Source organism: Hippocampus bargibanti, linkage group LG19 (genome assembly GCF_051943395.1).
Source record: "Hippocampus bargibanti isolate YZ-2025 linkage group LG19, ASM5194339v1, whole genome shotgun sequence".
NCBI classification, from domain to species: Eukaryota; Metazoa; Chordata; class Actinopteri; order Syngnathiformes; family Syngnathidae; genus Hippocampus; species Hippocampus bargibanti.
The window spans coordinates 6,335,295-6,356,377 of NC_142752.1; the positions used below are offsets into that span (position 1 = coordinate 6,335,295).

The 21,083-nt window shown below is 42.7% G+C and overlaps 1 protein-coding gene across 4 annotated transcripts in view; it reads right to left on the reverse strand.

Annotated features, from left to right (window-relative positions):
- Positions 1-109: 109 nt before the first annotated feature.
- sash1a (SAM and SH3 domain containing 1a) overlaps positions 110-21,083 on the reverse strand; it is a 108,102-nt gene continuing 87,128 nt past the window's right edge. The window contains exons 9-20 of one of the 4 annotated variants that reach the window (XM_089021629.1): positions 17,490-17,628; positions 16,486-17,423; positions 13,791-13,865; positions 13,566-13,709; positions 11,071-11,203; positions 9,860-10,029; positions 9,557-9,766; positions 8,916-9,066; positions 8,103-8,231; positions 3,661-4,583; positions 3,109-3,240; positions 110-2,222 (exon numbers count right to left, since the gene is read on the reverse strand). In XM_089021629.1, the coding sequence (XP_088877755.1) occupies positions 1,968-2,222; positions 3,109-3,240; positions 3,661-4,583; positions 8,103-8,231; positions 8,916-9,066; positions 9,557-9,766; positions 9,860-10,029; positions 11,071-11,203; positions 13,566-13,709; positions 13,791-13,865; positions 16,486-17,423; positions 17,490-17,628 (3,399 nt within the window). In that variant the 3' untranslated portion in view covers positions 110-1,967. The remainder of the gene's footprint in view (positions 2,223-3,108; positions 3,241-3,660; positions 4,584-8,102; positions 8,232-8,915; positions 9,067-9,556; positions 9,767-9,859; positions 10,030-11,070; positions 11,204-13,565; positions 13,710-13,790; positions 13,866-16,485; positions 17,424-17,489; positions 17,629-21,083) is intronic. The other 3 variants (XM_089021630.1, XM_089021632.1, XM_089021631.1) reach the window with 3 other exon arrangements.

Sequence of the window (21,083 nt, forward strand, 5' to 3'; positions counted from 1 at the left end):
TTTTTTAATACTTTCGGATGAAAAAAAAGTAGAGATAAAGAGAGGGATAGACAGAGAGCTAGAGAGAGAGACAGAGAGAGATAAAAAGACAGACAGAGTTTTTTTCTCATTTTTTATTGTTTCAATGCACAAGCAAATTTGTATGGACATTCATTAAGTAGATGAAAAGCAGATAAAACCATCATTTGTACACGTTACAATAAAAACTCTGCGGCTCCTCATTTGTCAAAGCATAATTCATTACACAGGAGGGTATTGCTATCTGTATGGTACTGTACAGCTAATTACAGTTCATGTTATATAGAAAGGAAAAAAAGAGAAAGGGGGTGGAATAACTTATTTAAATATTGATGACATATATAGAATGTGTATTGCATTTCATATATGCAATCAAGACGGCACAAAGAGGAAGGAATAAGGGAGGGGGGGGGGACTTTAACACTTAATTATGCAAGCTCTTCATTAAGGAGCCACCAAAACCTTTTGCAAAAAAAGTCGCCGCTAGATGAAGTCACCCTCTAAAGTGCATTTAGTGTCAGTATCTTTATTTTTTTTATTCTTTACTAATCACTTGTCTCGCCTTAAACACAGCACCGCATTTGAAACATCCTCTTCATGAAGAGATAAAAAAAGGCGATTGGATGCCAAGTGTGCACTCAGTTTATCCCTGATTTCTTATGTAGCTTTCCACCTGATGTTTGATTTTTGTAACAATGTAAATATGTTGGAATTATACTATTTGATATACAGCGGAACCTCCAAAGACAATTTATAAATTTAAATAATTAGTCTATTTTCTTTTCTATTTCATTTGTCACTGCGGCAGATGTTCTGTTTGCATGTGGAAAAGATAAAGAAAAAGCCAAATGAGGGAGGGTTGTCAAATTGTTTGCCCGATTTTTTTTTTGGTTGCATACATCGATTTTAAACCATCACACTATTGTGTTATCAGAGAGAAACATTTGATTTACATTTACAAACAATGTATTTTTAAAAGTAGAAATTAGACAATGCAGTGTGTGGTTTTGTTATAAATACATTAAAAAAAAAGTATAAAAATAAGATGTGAAAATTCTTGACCAAAATATTATACTTGTCATGTGACCAATAATGTTGCTCGTCGGGGTGAGTTGACTTTAGAGGTTCCACTGTGTAAAATTAGCACTTTGTTCCTAACATCAGCTCTGTCTCTTTGGATGTTTTTACTAAGATACTTAAAAAATGTTTTACTCAGTAAGTGTGAAATTGAAATAAACAGGTTGTATTCGGCACAAAGTAGCGGCGGGGTGTGTTGGTAGAATAAGCCCTTGTCTTGCATTTACCGTATCATCAACATTCATTAAGCTAAGGGAAGAGTTATGGTAAAAAAAATAATGAAAATAACGTGTCAGGAATGCTGATTAGTCATGTGACCCAGACAGCAAATTTCATATCAGATGAACAAAAATGAAGCTATAATACAGACACAGTTTCAGAAAAGAAAGCCACGTGTCACTTGTTGGCATGCATGAGTTCTTCGTCATGAGAGTCACTTCGATTGGCAAAAACGTTTCCTGAAAACTGGCCCTTGGGATGAAATTTTCAGGATTTCGCCGAAAACGCACCAGAGATGAAGAATTGGAATTTTGGAAGAAGCAACAGTTTAGTGTGTATGAAATCAGACCATCCAGTTGAATTTTTTTTGGAAGTAATTGAAAAAAAAAAAACACTTTTCACAAGCCAAGCGCTTGTGACGCGTCCACGAAATGGTTGTGTGCTATCTTACGCAAAGGCAGTCAGTCCTTCGTTGAACACATTTTGAGTGACTTTTGCGTATTTTTTTAAGGCATCCTTTCAAAAGCCAACATTGATTTCAAATTCCCCACCGACACGAGTAAACCCTGCTGGAAAAGCGTTTTGGCAAATAGGAAGTACTCCAGTGCCTACTGGCAATATTTCAAGGGTGAATCTAACTGCGGTGAGTCGATTCACACATCCCGTCGCTCGGCGACCAACTGGGCTTCGCCGAACAAGCGACGGGCGTGCGCGTGATTACGCACGCCCGCCTCCCAGGCGGCGTTCTCCGTCAGGGAGGCCACGCCGCTCAGCGAGTCAACGCCGGCCGACGCCAGGGCGGAGGCGTACATGGGCAGGCCGATGGACACCAGCCAGTCCGAGACGGTACTGACGGAGTTTGACGACGCCGGTCTTCGGCACATCTCGGTCAGACCGCCCGAGGGGATCTGCAGACACAAAATGTGTCTTTTAGAGATTTGATTTCAGTTTTTTTCCTATGTGGAACTGTCGCAGCTTAGAATTGAAGCGGATTTATGTTGGACAGGAGAAGTGAGACAATTTCTTTTTGTCAATGGATGCTACAGCTTTGTGTTTGCTTTCAACATTTAGCTTGTAGCAGACATGCACATTTCACTATGATGTCCCTGATCCACTGTTGAAAAGGATGCTTTGATACTCTCTTCTAGAACTGCTTCATACAACAAAGAAGGTGCAGAAAGTGCTTGAGATTGAATAATAATAATAATAATAGTAATAATAATAATAAGAAGAATACATTTCATTTATTGCCTTTCAAAATTCTCAAGGTCACTTTACAGTAACAGGAAGTTTTTCTGTGGGTGAGCAGCGGCAGCCACACGCGCCAGCGTTCACTCAACCCGGAATAACTGAATTACATAGAAAGCTAGCTATCTGGCTAATCAATAGTTAACAGCTAGCGAAATAGATACAGTAGATAGCTAATAGATAGCTAGCAAATAGCAGCGAGCAAGGTAGGTAGCTAGTAGATAGCAAACCAAGTGCTAGCTTGGTGCCCAGCTAGATAGTTAGCTCGATATGACTGTCTTTGTGATGTCATATTTTGTTGTTTTGTTCTTTTGACTTCAAGATGGCCCCATTAGGGTAGCTGCCTTTCCAGTAGCTCCTGTATTTTGCTTTTCTACTTCTTCCTTTGCTTTCCTCTTCTTTCCATAACTTAGCTGCTGTGAAATGTACAGTAAATTTCTCCACTGCAAGACTAATAAAGGCTCATCCAATCCAAATACCACCTGACAGCCCCCTAAAAAATAACAAAATCTAATGTGATATCAAATTGTGGTAGTGCGTCCTTACGGCCATGCGGTGTTGTTTGCGCAGCTCTCGGACTCTCAGCTGGTCCATGGTGGAGGCCACTTCTTTGACGGGCTGCTTCAGGTCTTCCGAGTAGCGCTGCATCAGAGGTTGGGGGATACCACAGCGGCCGTGCTGGAGGGGAAAGAAGACATGACAGATGATTACCGAAGAAACATTGCCTAATGGCAAAGAAAAAAATAAAATAAAAACAAATGCCGTTCTTTTATTTACATGAACACAATCGGTATGTAAACGAAAGGACATCCAACAGGGGACTCTGGTTTTGGTTGGCAAGCACGGAGCAGAGACGTGTTGAGAAAATGTTTTGAAAGGACTAGTAGGGAGGGAAAGCCAAAACAAAAAGAAATAATCACAATTTCCCGGACCAGGAAATGGCCAGAAAACAGCACCCTGAACAAAAATGACAACATCTCCATTTTTGGCTAAAGCTATAAGAATCACAGTTGGTCGGAATGCCGGTGTGTAAGGTTGTTTGTCTCAATATATAACTGACTGGCGACCAGTTTGGGGTTGTGGTCTGGTTCAGGTTACCTTGTCTGAGTACGGCTCCTCCGTGAGATCGATGCCCTCGGCGTCCAGCCTTTGCTCCAGCAAGGTGAGCAGATCAGGACTCATTTTAGAATGGGATGCCTTCCTCGTCACCCCCACTTTTCCGCCCAGGTCTTGGAGCCACAGGGGCGCCACCGAGGCGCCCGCGTCCTCTAGCGAAGACTTACGGGGGTTGCCGGGGCTGCTCGGGACCTTGGCGGGAAGTGGCGGGGCCGGACGGGTCGCACACCGTGTAACGGGACTGCTCGGGTGGGAACGTGTAAGCGAGTGCGTCGGGGAAGGGGCAGGGGAAGGCGAAGAGGGCACGGAGAGCGGGGGGTGGCAGACCCCGTTAGTGAGTCTTTCTCTGGATTTCTTGGCGGGAACGGGAGGCGGGACGGGTGGTTTTTTGGCATGAGTCCGTGTGAGCCTTGCGTTGGACTTAGGGGGGCTCGGGGCTATGGTTGTAGGACAAGGCGGCCTCAGGGGCAGTTGTGAGGGTACAGGTGGTCTTTCAAGTCTTGGTTTTGGACTCACCGGTGGATTTGCAGTACAAGACGAGGAACTCGAACTCTCCTGAACGAGTCCACTCGAATCCAACCTGGGTTGGTCTTTCGTTAATTTCACCTCCTCATTCTGGTCTTTCCTAAGCTCCCAGTGCAGGTCTCCTAAGGAATAAGAGCGTTTCCAGGAACCGTCAGGCTGGAAGGGTTCTTCCAGGTCCTCGCAGCTACGACTGGATGGGATGGGGGAACATCGATGGGCTTTGCGGCGCCCCTTCAGTGAGGACTTGTTGAAAAGGTTCTTGGAGCGCTGGTTCTTTGTGTTCTGCTGCAAAGCCTCACTGGAGATGGTCATTGGAAGAGTAGGATAGTCTGGAGATTGGCCTGGAGAGCGTCCTGAGCAGGAGGCCTTTTTGCTTTTACCTGAAAAATAAAAAAATAGTCACATTTATTTTGAAGGATGCAACTTTTTAGTGTCATACCAGAGCACAGGTACAAAAGTAGTTAAATCGCAAATGGCTAAGTTCTATTTCTATGCATTCTCAACTCATTCGCTGCCATTCCCAAATTTATTCGGGAATTGAAAAGCATGACATTGAGTGCCATTCCCGAATTTCTTTGGTTTTTGGTTTTTTCTTGCTTGGGTGCCGATAAAGCACTGGTCAGACCTCTGGTAATGTTTTTTGACTTCCACAAGGTGGTAGCATTTGCCTTTTTTCCATGTTAGCAGTTTGTCACAGCTTCAGCTGTTGTTTAAGCGCAATATAAATCAATATGCATGTATTGTATTGTATTTTGCACATCTGCCCCCATTTCAAGCTTGCATAAGTCCAGACCCATATAACTTAGGAAAAAACTTTATTTTCTGATGAAAGAAGATAGTCTGAGGTTTCTTACGCTGCATTAAATATTTATGCAGTCCTAAAACTCAATATTCTGCGAGTCCTGAAATTTGAGTTAAAATGACAAAAATTCTGGCACTGGAGTGGACACATTTTTGCACATTGGCAGTGAATGAGTTAACTGTGTCATTAAATAAAATCACATTAGCAGAGCTCCACCCCTTTCCACCCCTTTTGCGGAAATACAAGGTAATGGCATCAATCATGATAGAATGAAAAGCGGAAGCAACTTACCATCTCGTCCTTTGAGTTACAAAGCATGATGGGTGAAAGAGGTGAAAACAGCCATATTAAAGTTGCAATGGGATGGACAGAGAGAAATTTCGGCGGATGGAATGAGATGAAATGGCATCGCAGTACCGGAAAATGTACATAAAAGATAATTTAAAAAATGACGATATTATTAAATCGAACGGGATTGCTTATTGATCCATGAGGAAAAGAAATTAAGGCATTTTGACCCAGGCTGGTTCATTAAATACGTCAATGTGACTGCAGTCGTCATCCAAGTTGCTTGATAACATGGAACAACGACACTCAAAAGGCATAAAACACGGTGCGCGACATGATTTCCTCCAGAGGAGAATATTCAGGGATCAACTGTGTCATTATTTCTCGACAAGCGTCAATATGAAGCTTTGCTTTCGCTTTTTTTTAACACCGAGCTTGGAAAAAGAACATGCAGAAAATGTTAAATGTTTAAACAAGCGGGAAATTGGTGAACGTTTGAAAGGCGTGAAAAGGAAAACAAGAGACGAATGAAAAAGCAAGCAGCGACATCTTTATTGTTTTTTTTGGTTGGGGGGTTGGATAGGGACTTTTTGTTTTGGTTCCTTTTAAAAATTCCATCACCTCAGTCACACAATAACCATAGCCAATTCCCAACCACACACAGTTAGGCCCTGTATTTACACCAAAAAAAGCAGCAATCAAGAGAGGAAGAGTGTTTTTTTGACAGAGCAGTGATTTATGGGTTTCGGATGTTAAAAATATGCGGGAGGAGGAACGTAAAATTCCCGCCGCATTCCCGCAAAGTTTCGGCACACATCGGTTGCCATTGTGCAATCCAGTATCGTTAGGAAAAGAGTCAATCGTTATCACTTAGCAGAAATATTCATAATCGTCCCCTTTGTACGCCGTCATCAATGTGGAATCCACAGGCGGGGTTTGAGCTTGGAATTCTTCGATTGGCAGCGAGTTTGTTCTCGTGAGAACATTTGTTGTTTGCATTGGGGAGGCGTTCTCCCTTTGGCCGTGGGCTCCCAGAACCGAGGGGGAGACCAGGCTTACTGGTCTGGGGCCAGGCTGCTTCCCAACTACATGCCGACTTCGGTGCTGATGGCACAGAAGGCCTACAGGGATGGAAAGAGTGATGAAGAGAGGGAGACGAGAGGGAAATGTGGGTCATGAGACGGGATTTCCAGAGCAGGGGATCCCAAACTGCAGCTCCTCGGGGGGGGGGGGGGGGGGGGGGGGGGGGTTATTAACTCATTCACTGCCAGACATGTGTCCACTCCTGTGCCAGGGTTTTTTGTCATTGTCAATTGAATTCTAGGACCCAGAGAATATTGAGTTTTAGGACTACATAAACATTCAATGCAGCGTTAGAAACCTTAGACTCTCTGGTTTCATCAGAAAAAAAGTTGATTCCTAAATTATATGGGTCTGGAGTTGTATGAGCTTGAAATGAGGGTGGCTGTCCAAAATACAAGACATACATATTGGTTTATATTGCGCTTTAACAACCGCTGAAGCTGGAAAAAAGCGCTACAATGGGAAAAAAAGGGAAATTATGCCCCCTTGTGGAAGGGAAAAACATTGCCAGAGGCCATTGCCTTTATCGCGCTTTATCGGCACCAAAGCATGAAAAAAAACAACAACAACAAATTCGAGAATGACGCTCCTCGTCATATTTTCAAAACCCGAAAACAAATTGTGAATGGCAGTGAATGAGTTAAATGGCGCCCCGATCAAAATATCGATTGGGGCGCACAGTCTATTGAGATTGATTGTTGTTAAAAAAAAAAATTAGTTATCGTGAAGCAGACCATCAGGTCTATTATAAAAAAAGAATTTATGTACAAAAGCAAATATATATATATATATATATATATATATATATATATATCTCATCTCATCTCCCGTACCGCTTATTCCTCATGAGGGTCGCGGGTGTTGCTGGAGCCTATCTCAGCTGTCTGCGGGCACGAGGCGGGGGACACCCCGAATTGGTTGCCAGCCAATCGCAGGGCACACAAAGACGTACAACAGTCACTCTCACACTCACACCTAGGGACAATTTGCTGTGGTCAATCTGCCTGCCATGCATGTTTTTGGAGTGTGGGAGGAAACCGGAGGACCTGGAGAAAACCCACGTGGGTCCGGGGAGAACATGCAAACTCCACACAGGGACGCCGGACCGGGACGCGAACCGGCGACCTCTGCACTGTGAAGCCGGTGTGCTAACCACTCGACTACCGGGCCGCCCTATATATATATATATATATATATATATATATATATATATATATATATATATATATATATATATATATATATATATATATATATATATATATATATATATAAAACTAGATTATAAAATTATTTGATAAAAGCAGAAAATAAGTCATTTTAAAGTCAGGAATTTTCCAAGAATACACTTTTACTATCACAAACTAATATGCTTTTTCAGAGGGGGAATAAAATGTTCAAAGAAAAGTGCATGGGAAACAAAAATACGACTTGCGCAAAAAAAATTATGGGGAAAAAAAAAGTCTGAATTTTTCAATTTAAAACATACAATTTAGAGTCACAAAATCGACTTTTTTTTGGTTGTTGTTGAGTTGTAGCAGTTTGGGAAACCAGCTGTGGATGGACAAAGGTAGGAGGCGGCAGATCGAGTGGTTACAAGAAATTCAAAATGATCAGACAGCGTTACAGAAGTTTGTGATGGGTGGAGTTAGAAATGCAGAAGCGGGAAGAGATGCGGTGCAGACGTTGCCATCATGAAAGCGAACCCCGGTCAAGCCAACATTACCATTCTCCAAATTCTCATTGCTTTCGTAGCAACCCGAGTCCCGCGGGGAGTCTCCGATCAGGCCCAAGCCCTCGGACAGCAACTTCTCCTGGGAGCTCGATAGGCCGCTGCGCTCCGGATCGCTGCTGCCTGGACACGGAGGAGTGAAAAAATATTTTTGTTTTCTTCACATAGTGTTTTTCGCGACACACGGTGCAGCATCCACTTAATGAGAGTCCAGATTTGTTCTTAAACCAATCAGAACGTATGCGGCTGGATGGATGCATGGGTTGAGGAGCTCGCAATGACAAGAAAGGAGCGTCAGCGCAGAGCGCCGATGCGTATGTGGAACTACCGCGGCTTGGAATTAAAGCGGAAAAGAGACAATCTCTTTTCGTCAATGGATGCTACAGCTTCTTGTTTGCTTTCAACGTTTAGCTTGTAGCAGACATTCACATGAGGTCTCGGATCCACTGGTGAAAAGAACGCTTTGATCCTCTCCTCTTTTATCTAGAACCGATTCATGCAACAAAGAGGGTGTAGAAGTGCTGAAGATTGAATGACTGTTTGTGTCTTTTGTTGTGTGTCACATTTGTTATTTAGTTTTTTCTTTTTTACTTCAATATGGCGCCGCGAGTGTAGTTGCCTTTACAGCTGTATTTGTTTTTCTACTTCTTCCTTTCCTTTTACTCTCATAACTTTGATGCTGTGAAATGTACATTTCTCCACTGCAAGACTAATAAAGGCAAATCCAATCCAATCCAATCCAGAGATGCTCAAAGGCAGTTGTTAGAAACCCGATTTTAAACAATAACATCATTTGTGATTCCTTACTGTCGTATTCCTGCAGCAGTTCCACGGCTGTGAGCAATACCGCTCGGTGTTGGGGGTCTTTAATGTTCAGCTCGTCCAGGTCTTCTTCTTCCAGCAGCTTGAACGTGTCCAAGTCCTCGTAGCCGTTGAACAGGAACGTGGGCATGTGCTCCTGCGTGGATAGGACGGTCATGAGAAGCTGACCATTTCAATTCTAAAACAAGGCGGCCATTTTTTTTAATATTATTCTTATTTTTAATTCAATATGATGATAATATGGACTGGCAAATGAAGCAAGTCAGCTGCACGAAATATGCAAAGCACCATGTGACACGAAAAAAAAAATTGTGGTCCAACATGAGGTGGAAATTACGTATGTTAACACAAGGTTGGTTTGTCGCCCCCATTCACCTTTTTGGGCCCCTCCGGTGTCAGTTTGGACATAAGATTGAAGTGTGGTTGTGACAGTGGGTGTGAATGTTTATGTGATGGCGTAGCTTGTAATTTCCTGCGCTAAATTTAGCTCTGCTGGTCTATAATTTCTTTCAATGTATGTGGAACAATGTTTGTGCTTATGATTACTTCCCTTTGAGGACGCCATGTCAAAATATTTTAGCACATTATTTGAGGAGGTTTGGGCACGAGGCGCATCCCCCTCTCACCTTGAGGTTAATCCGTTCCAACAACTCCTCCACAGACGCCGGCTTGGGTGGTCGTCCTTTCCGCCGCCGCCGCAGTGGACGTTTGGGCTTTTCTTCTTGCTCGCATAGAACGTCCACATAGATGAATTTGAAGGTGCCCACCTTGTTGTTAAGCAGGCCCATCCAGGTGCCCATGGGCGGCTTGCTGATGATGTCAATCACGTCGCCGCGCTGCAGGATGTCGTCAGAAAGAAAATTCAAAAGGTGCTTCAAAATTATCAGCGGAAACATTATTGACATATTGATGATAGGGGGAAATTTCACCTTCAATTTGAGCGAGTCTGAGTCGTATGGGCTCGGCGTGAAGTCCGTGTGTACTCGAGCGCGGCCGCAGAACGGTCCCCGGTAAGGCGGTTCTTCGTCGTCACCATCCTCCGATTTGACGCTTTCTCTGTTGCTGGCTGAGGAGTCGGTGGTGCTCACCGTCTGCCCGCCTGGACACCAAAGACGGAAATTTATTTAGCAAAAATGATTGTGCATTTGCTATGACCAGATGGTATGCTAAGACATTGTGAGATAAAATAAAATAAATAAACACAGAAATAAATAATTAAATACATCAATAAATAAATGACAGAAATAAATAAAATAAATAAACTAAATAAATAATGAAATAAGTACATGTATAAACAGATAAGTAAACAAACAAATAAATAAATAAATAAATAACTAACGAACTAAATAAATAGACCAATAAATAACCAGATAAATAGATATACAAATAAACAATTTCATAGTTAGATAGTTAAATAAATAGACTAACTAAATAAATAGATAAATAAATATACAAATAAACAATGTCATAGTTAGATAAATAAATAAATAAATATAATAATGAAACATAAATTAATGAAATAAAGAAATACATAAATAAATAATGAAATAAACACATATATAAACAAATAAGTAAAACATAAAACATAAATGAATGAATAAATAAATAAATAAATAAATAAACAAGTACCCGAATAGATTGATAAAAATATAAATACTACATAAATAAACAGACAAATACATAACTGAATAAATACATAAATAAAATCAATAAACACAAACAAAGAAATAACAAAATAAATAAATACATAAATATATGAATGGATAGCAAATAATCATTTCTTGATCCGAGATGAAACGGTTTTCAGTACTTGTGAAACATTCACAGTGTTTTTAAAAGAACTCCTCAACATGGCCCACTTTCGGACTCCTCTTCCCTCCATAATTACAATCGTATGTTTGCCAGTGTCTGCGTGTTCCAAACAGCTTGACACTTGCTACACTGACCAAGACTTCAAGTTTGGAAAAATAGCGAATGTTTGATCACACAGGACAGTTTGAAGAACTCCCGAGTTGTAACCGGACGGATGAGGTCAAGGCCGTTGTCCAAAAGCCCGCTATTTATTATTACCGCAACATGGCAACGGTGAAAGTGTGGTAGGTAAAATATTAAAGCGCTCACTTGAAAGTAAACAACTTACTCATTGAGCTTTGACCGCTCAGTGAACTTCGGAGACTTTCCACTGAGCCGCCCGCCTTGAGTTTGGGTTTCTCCAGGGAGTCGCTGTCAGGCTGAAGGGACTGTGGCGAACCAGGTGTTCCATCCGGACTTGACTGTAAAGCAAAAGATATGTTAAGGCAAGCGGGTGGGGGAGAAGGAAAAATGCATAGTTATTACACACAAGCCTATTTTGGATTTTAACTCATTCACTGCCATTCACTAATTCATTCAAGAATTAAACATGACATAGAGCGCCATTTCCAAATTAATTTGGGTTTTGTTTTTTCTTGCATGGGTGTCGGTAAAGCCCTGGCCAGACCTCAGGAATTTTTTTCCCTTCCACAAAGGGCCAGCAGTTCCCTTTTTTCCATGTTAGCGTTTTGTTCCAGCTTCAGCTGTTGTTAAATTGATATATGAAGCAATATGTATGTAATGTCTTGTATTTTGGACAGCCGCCCTCATTTCAAGCTCATGTAAATTAGGAAATAAATTGAAAATAGATGCCCGTAAAATGGCGCCAATCACTTTTTTATTACTCATTCACTGCCATCCCCGAATGTATCTGGCAATATTTATTCCCTTCCTCAAGGAGGAATCCTTACCTTTAATAAACCAATATGTATATATTGCATTGTATTTTGTACAGCCGTCCCCATTTCAAGATCTTATAACTCCAGACCCATATAATTTAGGAATCAACTCTTTTTTCCAGATGAAATACGAGTCTAAGGTTTCTTATGCTGCATTGAATCTTTATGTCGTCCTAAAACTCAATATTCTGAGGGTCCTGATATTTGAGTGAAAATGACCAAAACCCTGGCACTGGAGTGGACACATATTTACACATTGTCTGGCAGTGAATTAGTTAAAATATGTGCTTTAGGTAAAACAATTTAAAAGAAAGTTCCCATTGCAAGATTTAATTGTATTGTAAACAAATGTCATCACCACAATACAGCAGCGACATGACAGAACAACACCAGGTTCGTTTCGGTTATCCACTAGAGGGCATTGTAGCCCACTAAAAATGAACTGTCGGTTTCCATTTCTTTTATTTTTTTTGTGTTTTGTTTAACAGGTAGCAGATGTATGACGCAGGCTTGAAAATGTGGGTCATGATGTTGTGATGACCACCGCCATGGACAGATGTTTTGGACGCTGTCTAATGGAACTTGGAGGACTAAAGCGAATGGCAATGACAAGTCAACTTTTTAACCCGAACGACTAAGCAATCCAAAGGGAGACTTGCATCACTCGAATGGGCTCAGAAAGAAGCCCACACCCAACACAAAGCGGATCCCGTGGTGACAATCCCAATGTGTTCGGAGCAGTGTTTACGCTGTAACCAACACAAATACGTACTCCCACCCACCCACTCTGCGGGCTAATGATGTGGCAGCACAACATCCTGCGAATTGTTTGAAAAGAAAAAGGGAGGATATTTCTTCTTTACAGAAACTAACATACTTAACTCATTCACTGCCATTCCCGAATTGATTCGGGAATTGAAAATAAAATGTGGAGTGCCATTACCCGAATGTATTTGTTACGTTATGCGTATAAAAACGTTATGCCTCAAAACAACATCCGTGACACTCTGACGAAGGCGGAAGTATACGCCGAAACATGTCAGGTATTTGAACACCTACAATACACTGTCTGTAAGAAAATAATCTGTTTTAAATTAGATATCAAGTAGGCAGGATGAACTTAATACAACTACTAATTTATTCGGGATTTGTTTTTCCTTGCTTGCCGATAAAGCGCTGGTCAGACCTCTGGCAATGTTTATTCCTTTCCACAAGGCGGCATCTTTTCCCTTTTTTTCCATATTAGCGCTTTGTACAGCAGGGTACAGCAAGTCCTGAAGAATGAATGACTCTCTGTGTCTTTGTGTTGTCATATTATTTGTTATTTTTGTTTTTCCCAAGATGGGCGGCGCATGAACACGCAGCGGCTCCCCTCTCCCGGCAAATTGGCGTTTCCATGTTTATTATGTTTGTCAAAGTCATTATAAGTGCCTTACGTCCTGGGTCAGAGAGGACAGTAATTTCATCTGTGCTGTATGTCATGCATATTAGCATATTTGACAATAAAGCTGACTGTGACTTTTTGACTTTGTTCCAGCTTCAGCTGTTGTTAAAGCACTATGTAAACCAATAGTGCATTGCATTTTGGACAGCAGCTCTCATTTCAAGCTCATATAACTCCAGACCCATATAATTTAGGAATTAACTCTTTTTTTCTGATGAAAGAAGAGAATGTAGTTTCTAACCTTGTATTGAATGTTTATATAGTCCTAAAACTCAAATTTCTGTGTGTCCTAGAGTTCAAGTGACAATGACAAAAACCCTGGCACTGGAGTGGACACATTTTTGCACAAGTCTGGCAGTGAATGAGTTATTGACTTTCTGGCTATTTTTTATTTCTTAAAACCTCATTTCGAAATGACACGCAGTGAAATATCCGTCCAACCTGTTCGGAAAGCGAGCTGCTGTACTTCTTGGACATGCGCTTCCTCATAGTCTCCTTGACCGACTTCACCTTCTTGCCCAGCGAGATCCGGGAAGTCGCGGGGGACTTGACCACCTCTCTGTAGATGGCCGCCTGATCTTTATTCTGCCAAATCAGGAAGATACAAATATTTTAAAAAATACCTAAATCAGCGTTTTCTTCACACTTTGGTCAGTGTGCACTTACCTGACCATCTGAACCCGTGTTTAGCACATGGAGGGATCGGTTGGAGAGATCAAAGCCGCCGAAGCTGCACGTTCTCTGCAGAGGGAAGAGCCAAAAAACAATCAGCCGCACATTTAACAACTTCCTCATTTGCGCCGGGCAATGAGATTTGAGGTATGACACATAGGGCGAGGCATGATGTCATACGAGACACAGCAAATGGAGGACGGTTATGGAATATGTTATGTGCTTTTTCTCTCTAAATCTTAAAAGTCAATGAGCTGTTTTATGCAGGCTAAAAAAGCCTGACATTCCGTTCCAACATGTGGCTCGAAGAGGGAGTCTGTTCATGTGGCCACAAAAAAAAAATACTCCAAGGAATGAAGGCAGAGTTTTGGGCGCCCTCGGCTGGAGGGGCCTCCATTGCGTGACATGCACAAAGACGGGGGATTGCGATTGCAAACAAAAACACGCACACAGAGTCGTCTATGTGTTAGCTTTAGCATAAACATTCCGAGCCGTTTATGATGAGGGCCGGGAGGGAGTGAGAGGGGGTCTTTATCACTCTCAACATTAATGGGAAAGAAACTATGAAATGACAAGATAACAGGGAGATTCACGCTTATCACAGATCTGACCCCCCCGTCCTCTACAAAGCTGGGAGGACACACACGTGCACATCAAAGTTCACATTCTAAAATTACTCCAACGTTATCTCAGCACAAATTCCAGCATGAAGGTCCTTCAAAAGCAATTGAGGCTTCTTGCACGTTTGGGCGTGCACAGCTGTGGGCCACATTTTTTTTTGTAGAACAAATACATTTGAAGCAGCGTCCAAGAATAATGGGATGGCGATGCTCAGTGACATGGACATGCACCCAAGATTAAAAAATAATAATAATAATTCAGAGATAATTACAAGGAACTGAAAACATCCATAAAAAAGGAAACAGAGGCACGGGCCGCCGTTGAAAAAAAAAGCAAAATAAAAAATACCACAACAGAAAAAAGTGGAGGCCAAAAAAGTTGCTTGGATGAGAACGACCTCACTGGTACACGACAGGATTCAGGTCGCATCGAAGCTGCAGGATAGTCCCCCTGTCTCCACCTCACTTTAATGAATGTAACCTGAACTGGGCACACTGTAAAGACTAATGAATTGTTCAATGTACACAACTTTTAAGAGGTTTAATTGTTAGTGGAGATTATTTTGATAAACTTTGACTGATTAATCTATGATCAAAATAGCTTGCGATAAATTGAACACTATTTATTCTAAGATTAGAATGACACGGCACCAACTTGATTACTTGATGAAACCAAAAATGGTCATTGAAAATCAACACCACAAGATGGCTCAATGACTTTTTTATAACTCATTCACTGCCATTCCCTGAATTTATTCGGGAATTGAAACGACGGTACACGTGTTTTGTTAGCGCGTGAAGGCGAGAGCGTCAGTGAGGAGTTTGTTGAGCGCGCGGTCAGGACAAACCATCTATGATTTGGCGGAATTTAACACAAGTAGGTATTATTGAGCTTGAATATTTCGTTGTGTAATAATATGTTTTGAATGTTGAAAGTGATTCCATTTTTCAATAAATGTTGATTTCTTTGCCCCTTCGATGGAAACTTAAAAACAGACGCAATCTTGATAAATCACAGTGCATATGTTATTTTAATCTATTTCCATTTCCTCCTCCAAGTATCTGCGAAATAGTTTGTAAATGCCATATCTTGCATATTCCTTGAGAAAAATTTATTAACTGATCAGGGATATTTTTCACATTTGAAAGACAGTTAATAAATTGGGTTGTAGTGTTTTTACTGTGCTATGAGGTTTGTACATACTACATTTAAAGGACAACCGGCACCATTTCTTGTTTTTGTTTCCCACTGACATCAGAAAAACGTTTAGATGGCGTAGAGCGTGATTCCTTGATTTGTTCTGGTTTTGGTTTTTCTTGCGGGGGTGCCGATAAAGTGCTGGTAAGACCCCGGACAACCCCTGCCGTCCCCACTTCCATTGCAGATAACTCCAGACCCAAAAAACTTTGGAATTAGGTTATTTTTTTTATGATGAAAGAAGATAGTCTAAGGTTTCTAACGTTGCATTAAATGTTTATGTAGTCCTAAAACTCAATATTGTGTCGGTTCTGGAATTAGAGTGAACATGGCAAAAACCCTGGCACAGGAGTGGACACATTTTTGCACGTCTGGGAGTGAATACGTTAATATATGCCTTTGAATGGCAGTGAATGAGTTCATTGAACGTGGCAATGGAAGCTCCTCATCTTGTTTCAACATAGTTCTTTGGCACCAAAAGACGGTAGACATCAAAGCAAGAGTGTTAAGAAACAGGACATTACCCTGAGCACAAATTCAAAAAAGAAATGAGTTTTCGGCAAATATTGGGGGATAATTTAGCATCCCCCAAGTATGCAGCGAAACATTTCTCATGAGAAAAATGTTTTAAATTTGAACTATCGACCGACGTTTAAGAAGAAATTGTTTTTCGCCTTAGGGGTTCCACTGTGTTCCATAATTATTCACATGCTTCCAAAACTAACACTGACTGTATCTAATAAAAACATTTCACACTCCGGACCCTTCCTGTCCCCACTAGTTTTGGGCTAAAAGCTATTCTGCAGCTTTGACGCACGCCGAGTCCCGCTCGGATGAGGCGGCCGACTTGAACCTCACGGTCTGAACTCACAGACTTCTGCTGGATGCGTAAGAGCACACGCTTGGTGCAGCGGTCCACGCTGGCCACCCACTTCCTGTCCGCCTCGCGGTCCTCCTCCAACAGACAGCGCCGCTCAGCTCGGCTAAGGGTGACCGGGCGGACCAGCTGGGCCCAGTTGAGGTGACCGTACAGGCTCCGCTCTACCACGTAGGTGATGTTCAGCTCACTGACTGCGCCGCGACCCCTCAGCCGGCGGGAGGGGAACACCCAGCCCCCTCCCGGGCCGAAACCTTTCGATTTGGCTACGTCGCTGCTGCGGGTGGGGGAGGACGGGGTGACACGCACGGGGGACGCCGGGGTCTTGGTGTTGTTGCGCGAACGTTGGTACAGAAGGTGTTTGGTGGAGTAAGAGTAGTTAGGATCGGGCTTTCGGACCGTCCAGCTGCCGTAGTGCCGTTTGGCAGTGTGATATTTGGGGCTGTCATCGTCCAGGGGGATGATGCGACGAGATTGCGCATTGGGGTGGGGTTTGGTGAGGCCGTAAAAGGCATACAGGGCCTCGTTGTTACTTACCCCGTGGGAGATGGAGCTCAGGGCCTTCCGCATCTCGCTGTCCGTCGTGGAGCGCGACAACTTCCCTTCGTCGTCCAATCCGCAGCCATCCAGCTCCGAGAAGGAGGAGCCGCTACCTCCGACGCCGGGGACCGAGCCGACCGGGCCTCTCCTGGGCGGGCGGATGAGGCCGTGGGTGCTGGAAGACTTGCCGAAGGTCTTCACCAGACGGTGTCCGGACCAGGTGTCCAAGCTACTGGAGGACGGCGAGGTGGTCAGGCTATCCGTGTCCCCGTCCACAGAGAGCTGATCTTGGCTGAGGGAGGTCTCCTGGGGCAACGAGTGCTTTTTCAGGACCCCCGCGTACAATGCCGCCTTGTCGTTGCAGGTGACCGCGGAATCTACGTTGAGGAAATCTGAAATATCAACCGGCTTTGTTTTTCCAAAACTCCCAGATGCTTCCCGTTTGACGATTTACAAACCTTCTGATCCGTGCTTCTTGCACTCTTCCACCTTAATGAGTTTTTTTCTGACCCGTCGGCTGGAATTAACCAGTTTATGGAGCCGCTTGAACTTGACCGAATCCTCCGATTGCTCGTCGTCAGACTGTTCGCGAGATTGCTGCAATAAATGAGATTAAAAAAAGAGAGTGAAGAAGCGGCCTGACGTTCCATTAGATGCGAGAATTTTAAGTAGAAATGGAAAGGGATCAAATTTACAAAGGCACAAGAATGTGCCAATAAAACAGCTCAATAAGACCAAGACCATTTTGTAATCTTCGCATACCATCAATTGGAACCATTGTTGAAAACCAGAGACAAAGTTAGTGTGGTGAGAAATGGAGGCCAGACGTTGCAGTCGACAACTAATTCCCCACAACATGGACTGTGGCACAATGAACGGACCTGACATAAATTAGTAGCACCCATCAGCGTTTGGAGACATTTACTATTGGGGAGTAGCGGGGAGGGTGTGTGTGCAAGGACACTCCATTTTGGGTGACAAGAGCCAATGTTGTTTTCGCTCCACATTTGTGACCGTCGCATTTAAATGCATGGTGAAAAGCAAAAGGCGTGGAAAAGAGACGCAATCTCTCAGACAGTGAGACTTAAAAGAAAAAATAAATGAATACTACCCCAAAATGAAAATCACACGCTCTGGGAAAGAGCGTCGATGCATATGTGGAACTGTCGTGGCTTGGAATTGGAGCGGATTTACGTGAGCCAGGAGATGCGAGACCGTCTCTTTTTGTCAATGGATGCTACAGCTTCGTGTTTGCTTTCAACATTTAGCGTGTAGCAAAAGTGCACGTCACCATGACATCCCTAATCCACTGGTGAAAAGGATGCTTTGATCCTTTCCTATTTCATCCAGAAGTGCTTCATACAACAAAGAGGGTGCGGAAAGTGCTTAAGATTGAATGACTGTGTGTCTTTTGTGTTTTGTCCCATTCATTTTTTGTTGTTGTTTTGACTTCAAGATGGCACTGCGAGAATGGCTGCCTTTACAGCAGCTCCTGTATTTTGTTTTTCTACTTCCTTTCCTTTTCTCTTCCTTCCATAACCTGGCTGTTATGAAATGTAAATTTCTCGACTACGAGACTACTAAAATCGAATCCAATCCAACCATCATTACAATTATAGATTGGAATGAGCTATTCAAAAGAAAGTATCATTATCACTCTTTTTTTTCTGATGCTGCCTATCGCTTATCGATCTTTTGAAGAGTCAGTACAATAGTAAATTACTCGTCAGATTATATATTAGGTTATCGGAATATCATTCTGGCAAATATCAGAATTGGCGGTGGACTTTCATTAAAAGAAAAAGAAATAAACAATTGGTTGGGATTAACCATTTTTTTAAAGAAACATTGTGATTGTTTTTTTAATTTAGAACAATTGTAGTCACGGTTTCCTCCCGTGGGCCGTTATGAATTTGGGAAAGCCATTAGAATGCTTCATCATATGGAGTACACAACAAATTAATGAATAACTAGTTTTCACATTTGAAGTAGTTATTGTGGTTTACATGGTACAATTTGAAATTTTGGTCATGGAATTTCATAAGTTTGATTTGCTTTCGTGGGCCGAATAAGATGATGTAGCGGGCCAGATTCAGCCCCTGGGCCTTTACTTTGACACCTGTGGTTTAGAAGCATCATTTTTTCGTTGATTTATCAACAACCATCTCGTTTTGTTTGTGAGGGCAAAGATGGAGCGCCCGAGCACTGGCATAATTGCCGCCTGGCAAAGAGAGCACCGTTCCAGCCTCATTTGTTTCCAATGATCACCATGGTAACATCCCCACAAAGAGCAAAACACGCTCATGAGCACACAACGATAGACAGAGCGAGCCTGCCCGAGTCCCGCCAAGTAACGCCACCCGGGGCTGACGAGCCATGAAGAAATAGTTTAATTGCCCCCCCCCCCCCCAAACCCTCACGCCATCTCCTCTCCCCATCCTTCATTTGTGACCACAACCTTGGCTCGGTGGCAGCTGACATCGAGCAACGATGATGTAAACAACTGCGGCTAGGAAGACGCTCGCAAGTTTGCACGCAGGTTTGGTGAATACCGGATGGCATCGCATCACCTAAGAGACTTTACAAGTTTCCGACGCCTGTCAAGTAAAATCGTATTCACCCCAAAACACATCGATCAGCAGTCCTCCTAACACACATTTAACCTTACGCAAACCACACAAAACGAAAAGTCCAGCGTCTCCGTTTGCAAATCTGCATAATTCTCGCTGAGGTTTCAACTATTACTTTTTTTTTCTACCTCGAGAGTCATCACATAAGATCTGCCTTTTTGCTGCTTACAGAAAGGACTCAGCCTGTTGTCATCTGAACACAACAATATCCATGACTAAGAGGCAATTCCTTTCTCCAAGTCCCATCAAAATAAAATGCCATTGCAGAAAAATGTTACGCAAAGGCATCTTCCGACCTCCGTGTCAATTTAGATTACTGCTAAGCAGATTAAGACTCAAAAACTCATACAAGTGTCTTCTGTGGTCTACTCCCACTTGCAACAAAGCCAGAAACCAAAACAGAACTAAAAAGTTCTCGATTGCTATGAAGTCAATCAAAAAAAGCCAAAGCAATTTCCACTCACCAGTTTTGCTCTGCCTATGGCGTCTCCACAGCCTCCCGATAAAAATCCACACCCCGCGCAGTCACACGCGCAAATGCAAGGTCCAAAATCATATCAGAGAGCTCGTTTGCACACTGGCGCACGCTACAGACCAAAAACTGGGGGATAAGGGGGCGGTCGGGAAGTGCCATGAGGCACTCGGAGAAGAGAGAAATGCATGTGTTGTGCACAGAGAACAATCCCGGCGTTTGAGCCCCCTTCCGTGACCCCCCCACCTCCCTAATGGCCCATCCTGGAATGTGCGGCTCAGATGGCCAAAAAGGAAGACTGAACTGTTAGCATGAATGCGGTTTTATGACCGAGTGTGTAGCTTAATGACTTCAGAAACAGGCGTGCACTGTGCAGACGTGTCTACATTGTTGGGAATGACCTTAATCCTATTCAAGCAGCGTTTGACATGACATCATAGAGGCCCCCGGAAAAGAGACTAACGCTTACTTCGCTTCTCCAAAATCAACTGGGTTGCGGCCAAGAAGTGAGATGATTCCAGCAGAGGTTATTTTTGGTTAAATAAAATAAAGGCATTTTGCTACGGATGAATTTAAGGACCGACACCAAGCACATGTGAGATATTCATAGCAGACATATTTTTACTTCTTTTTTAATAATGATACATTTCATTTATAAGCACCTTTAAAAACTCTCAAGGTCACTTTACAGTCACAGGATAAGTTTTTCTGTGGGTGAGTAGCGGCAGCCACACACGCCAGCGTTCACTCAACCTGGAAGTAACTCAAATAGAATAGTATGACAAATATATAGAAAGCTAGCTAGCAAGCCAATAGATAGCTAATAGCTAGCCAGCTAGATAGCTAGGCAGCCAGCCAGATAGCTATTGTACGGTATTACAGAAAAGACAAAGAGAATAGAATTAGCTCAAATTTTCTTACTAATGTCTACATAAACATAAGACAAAAGA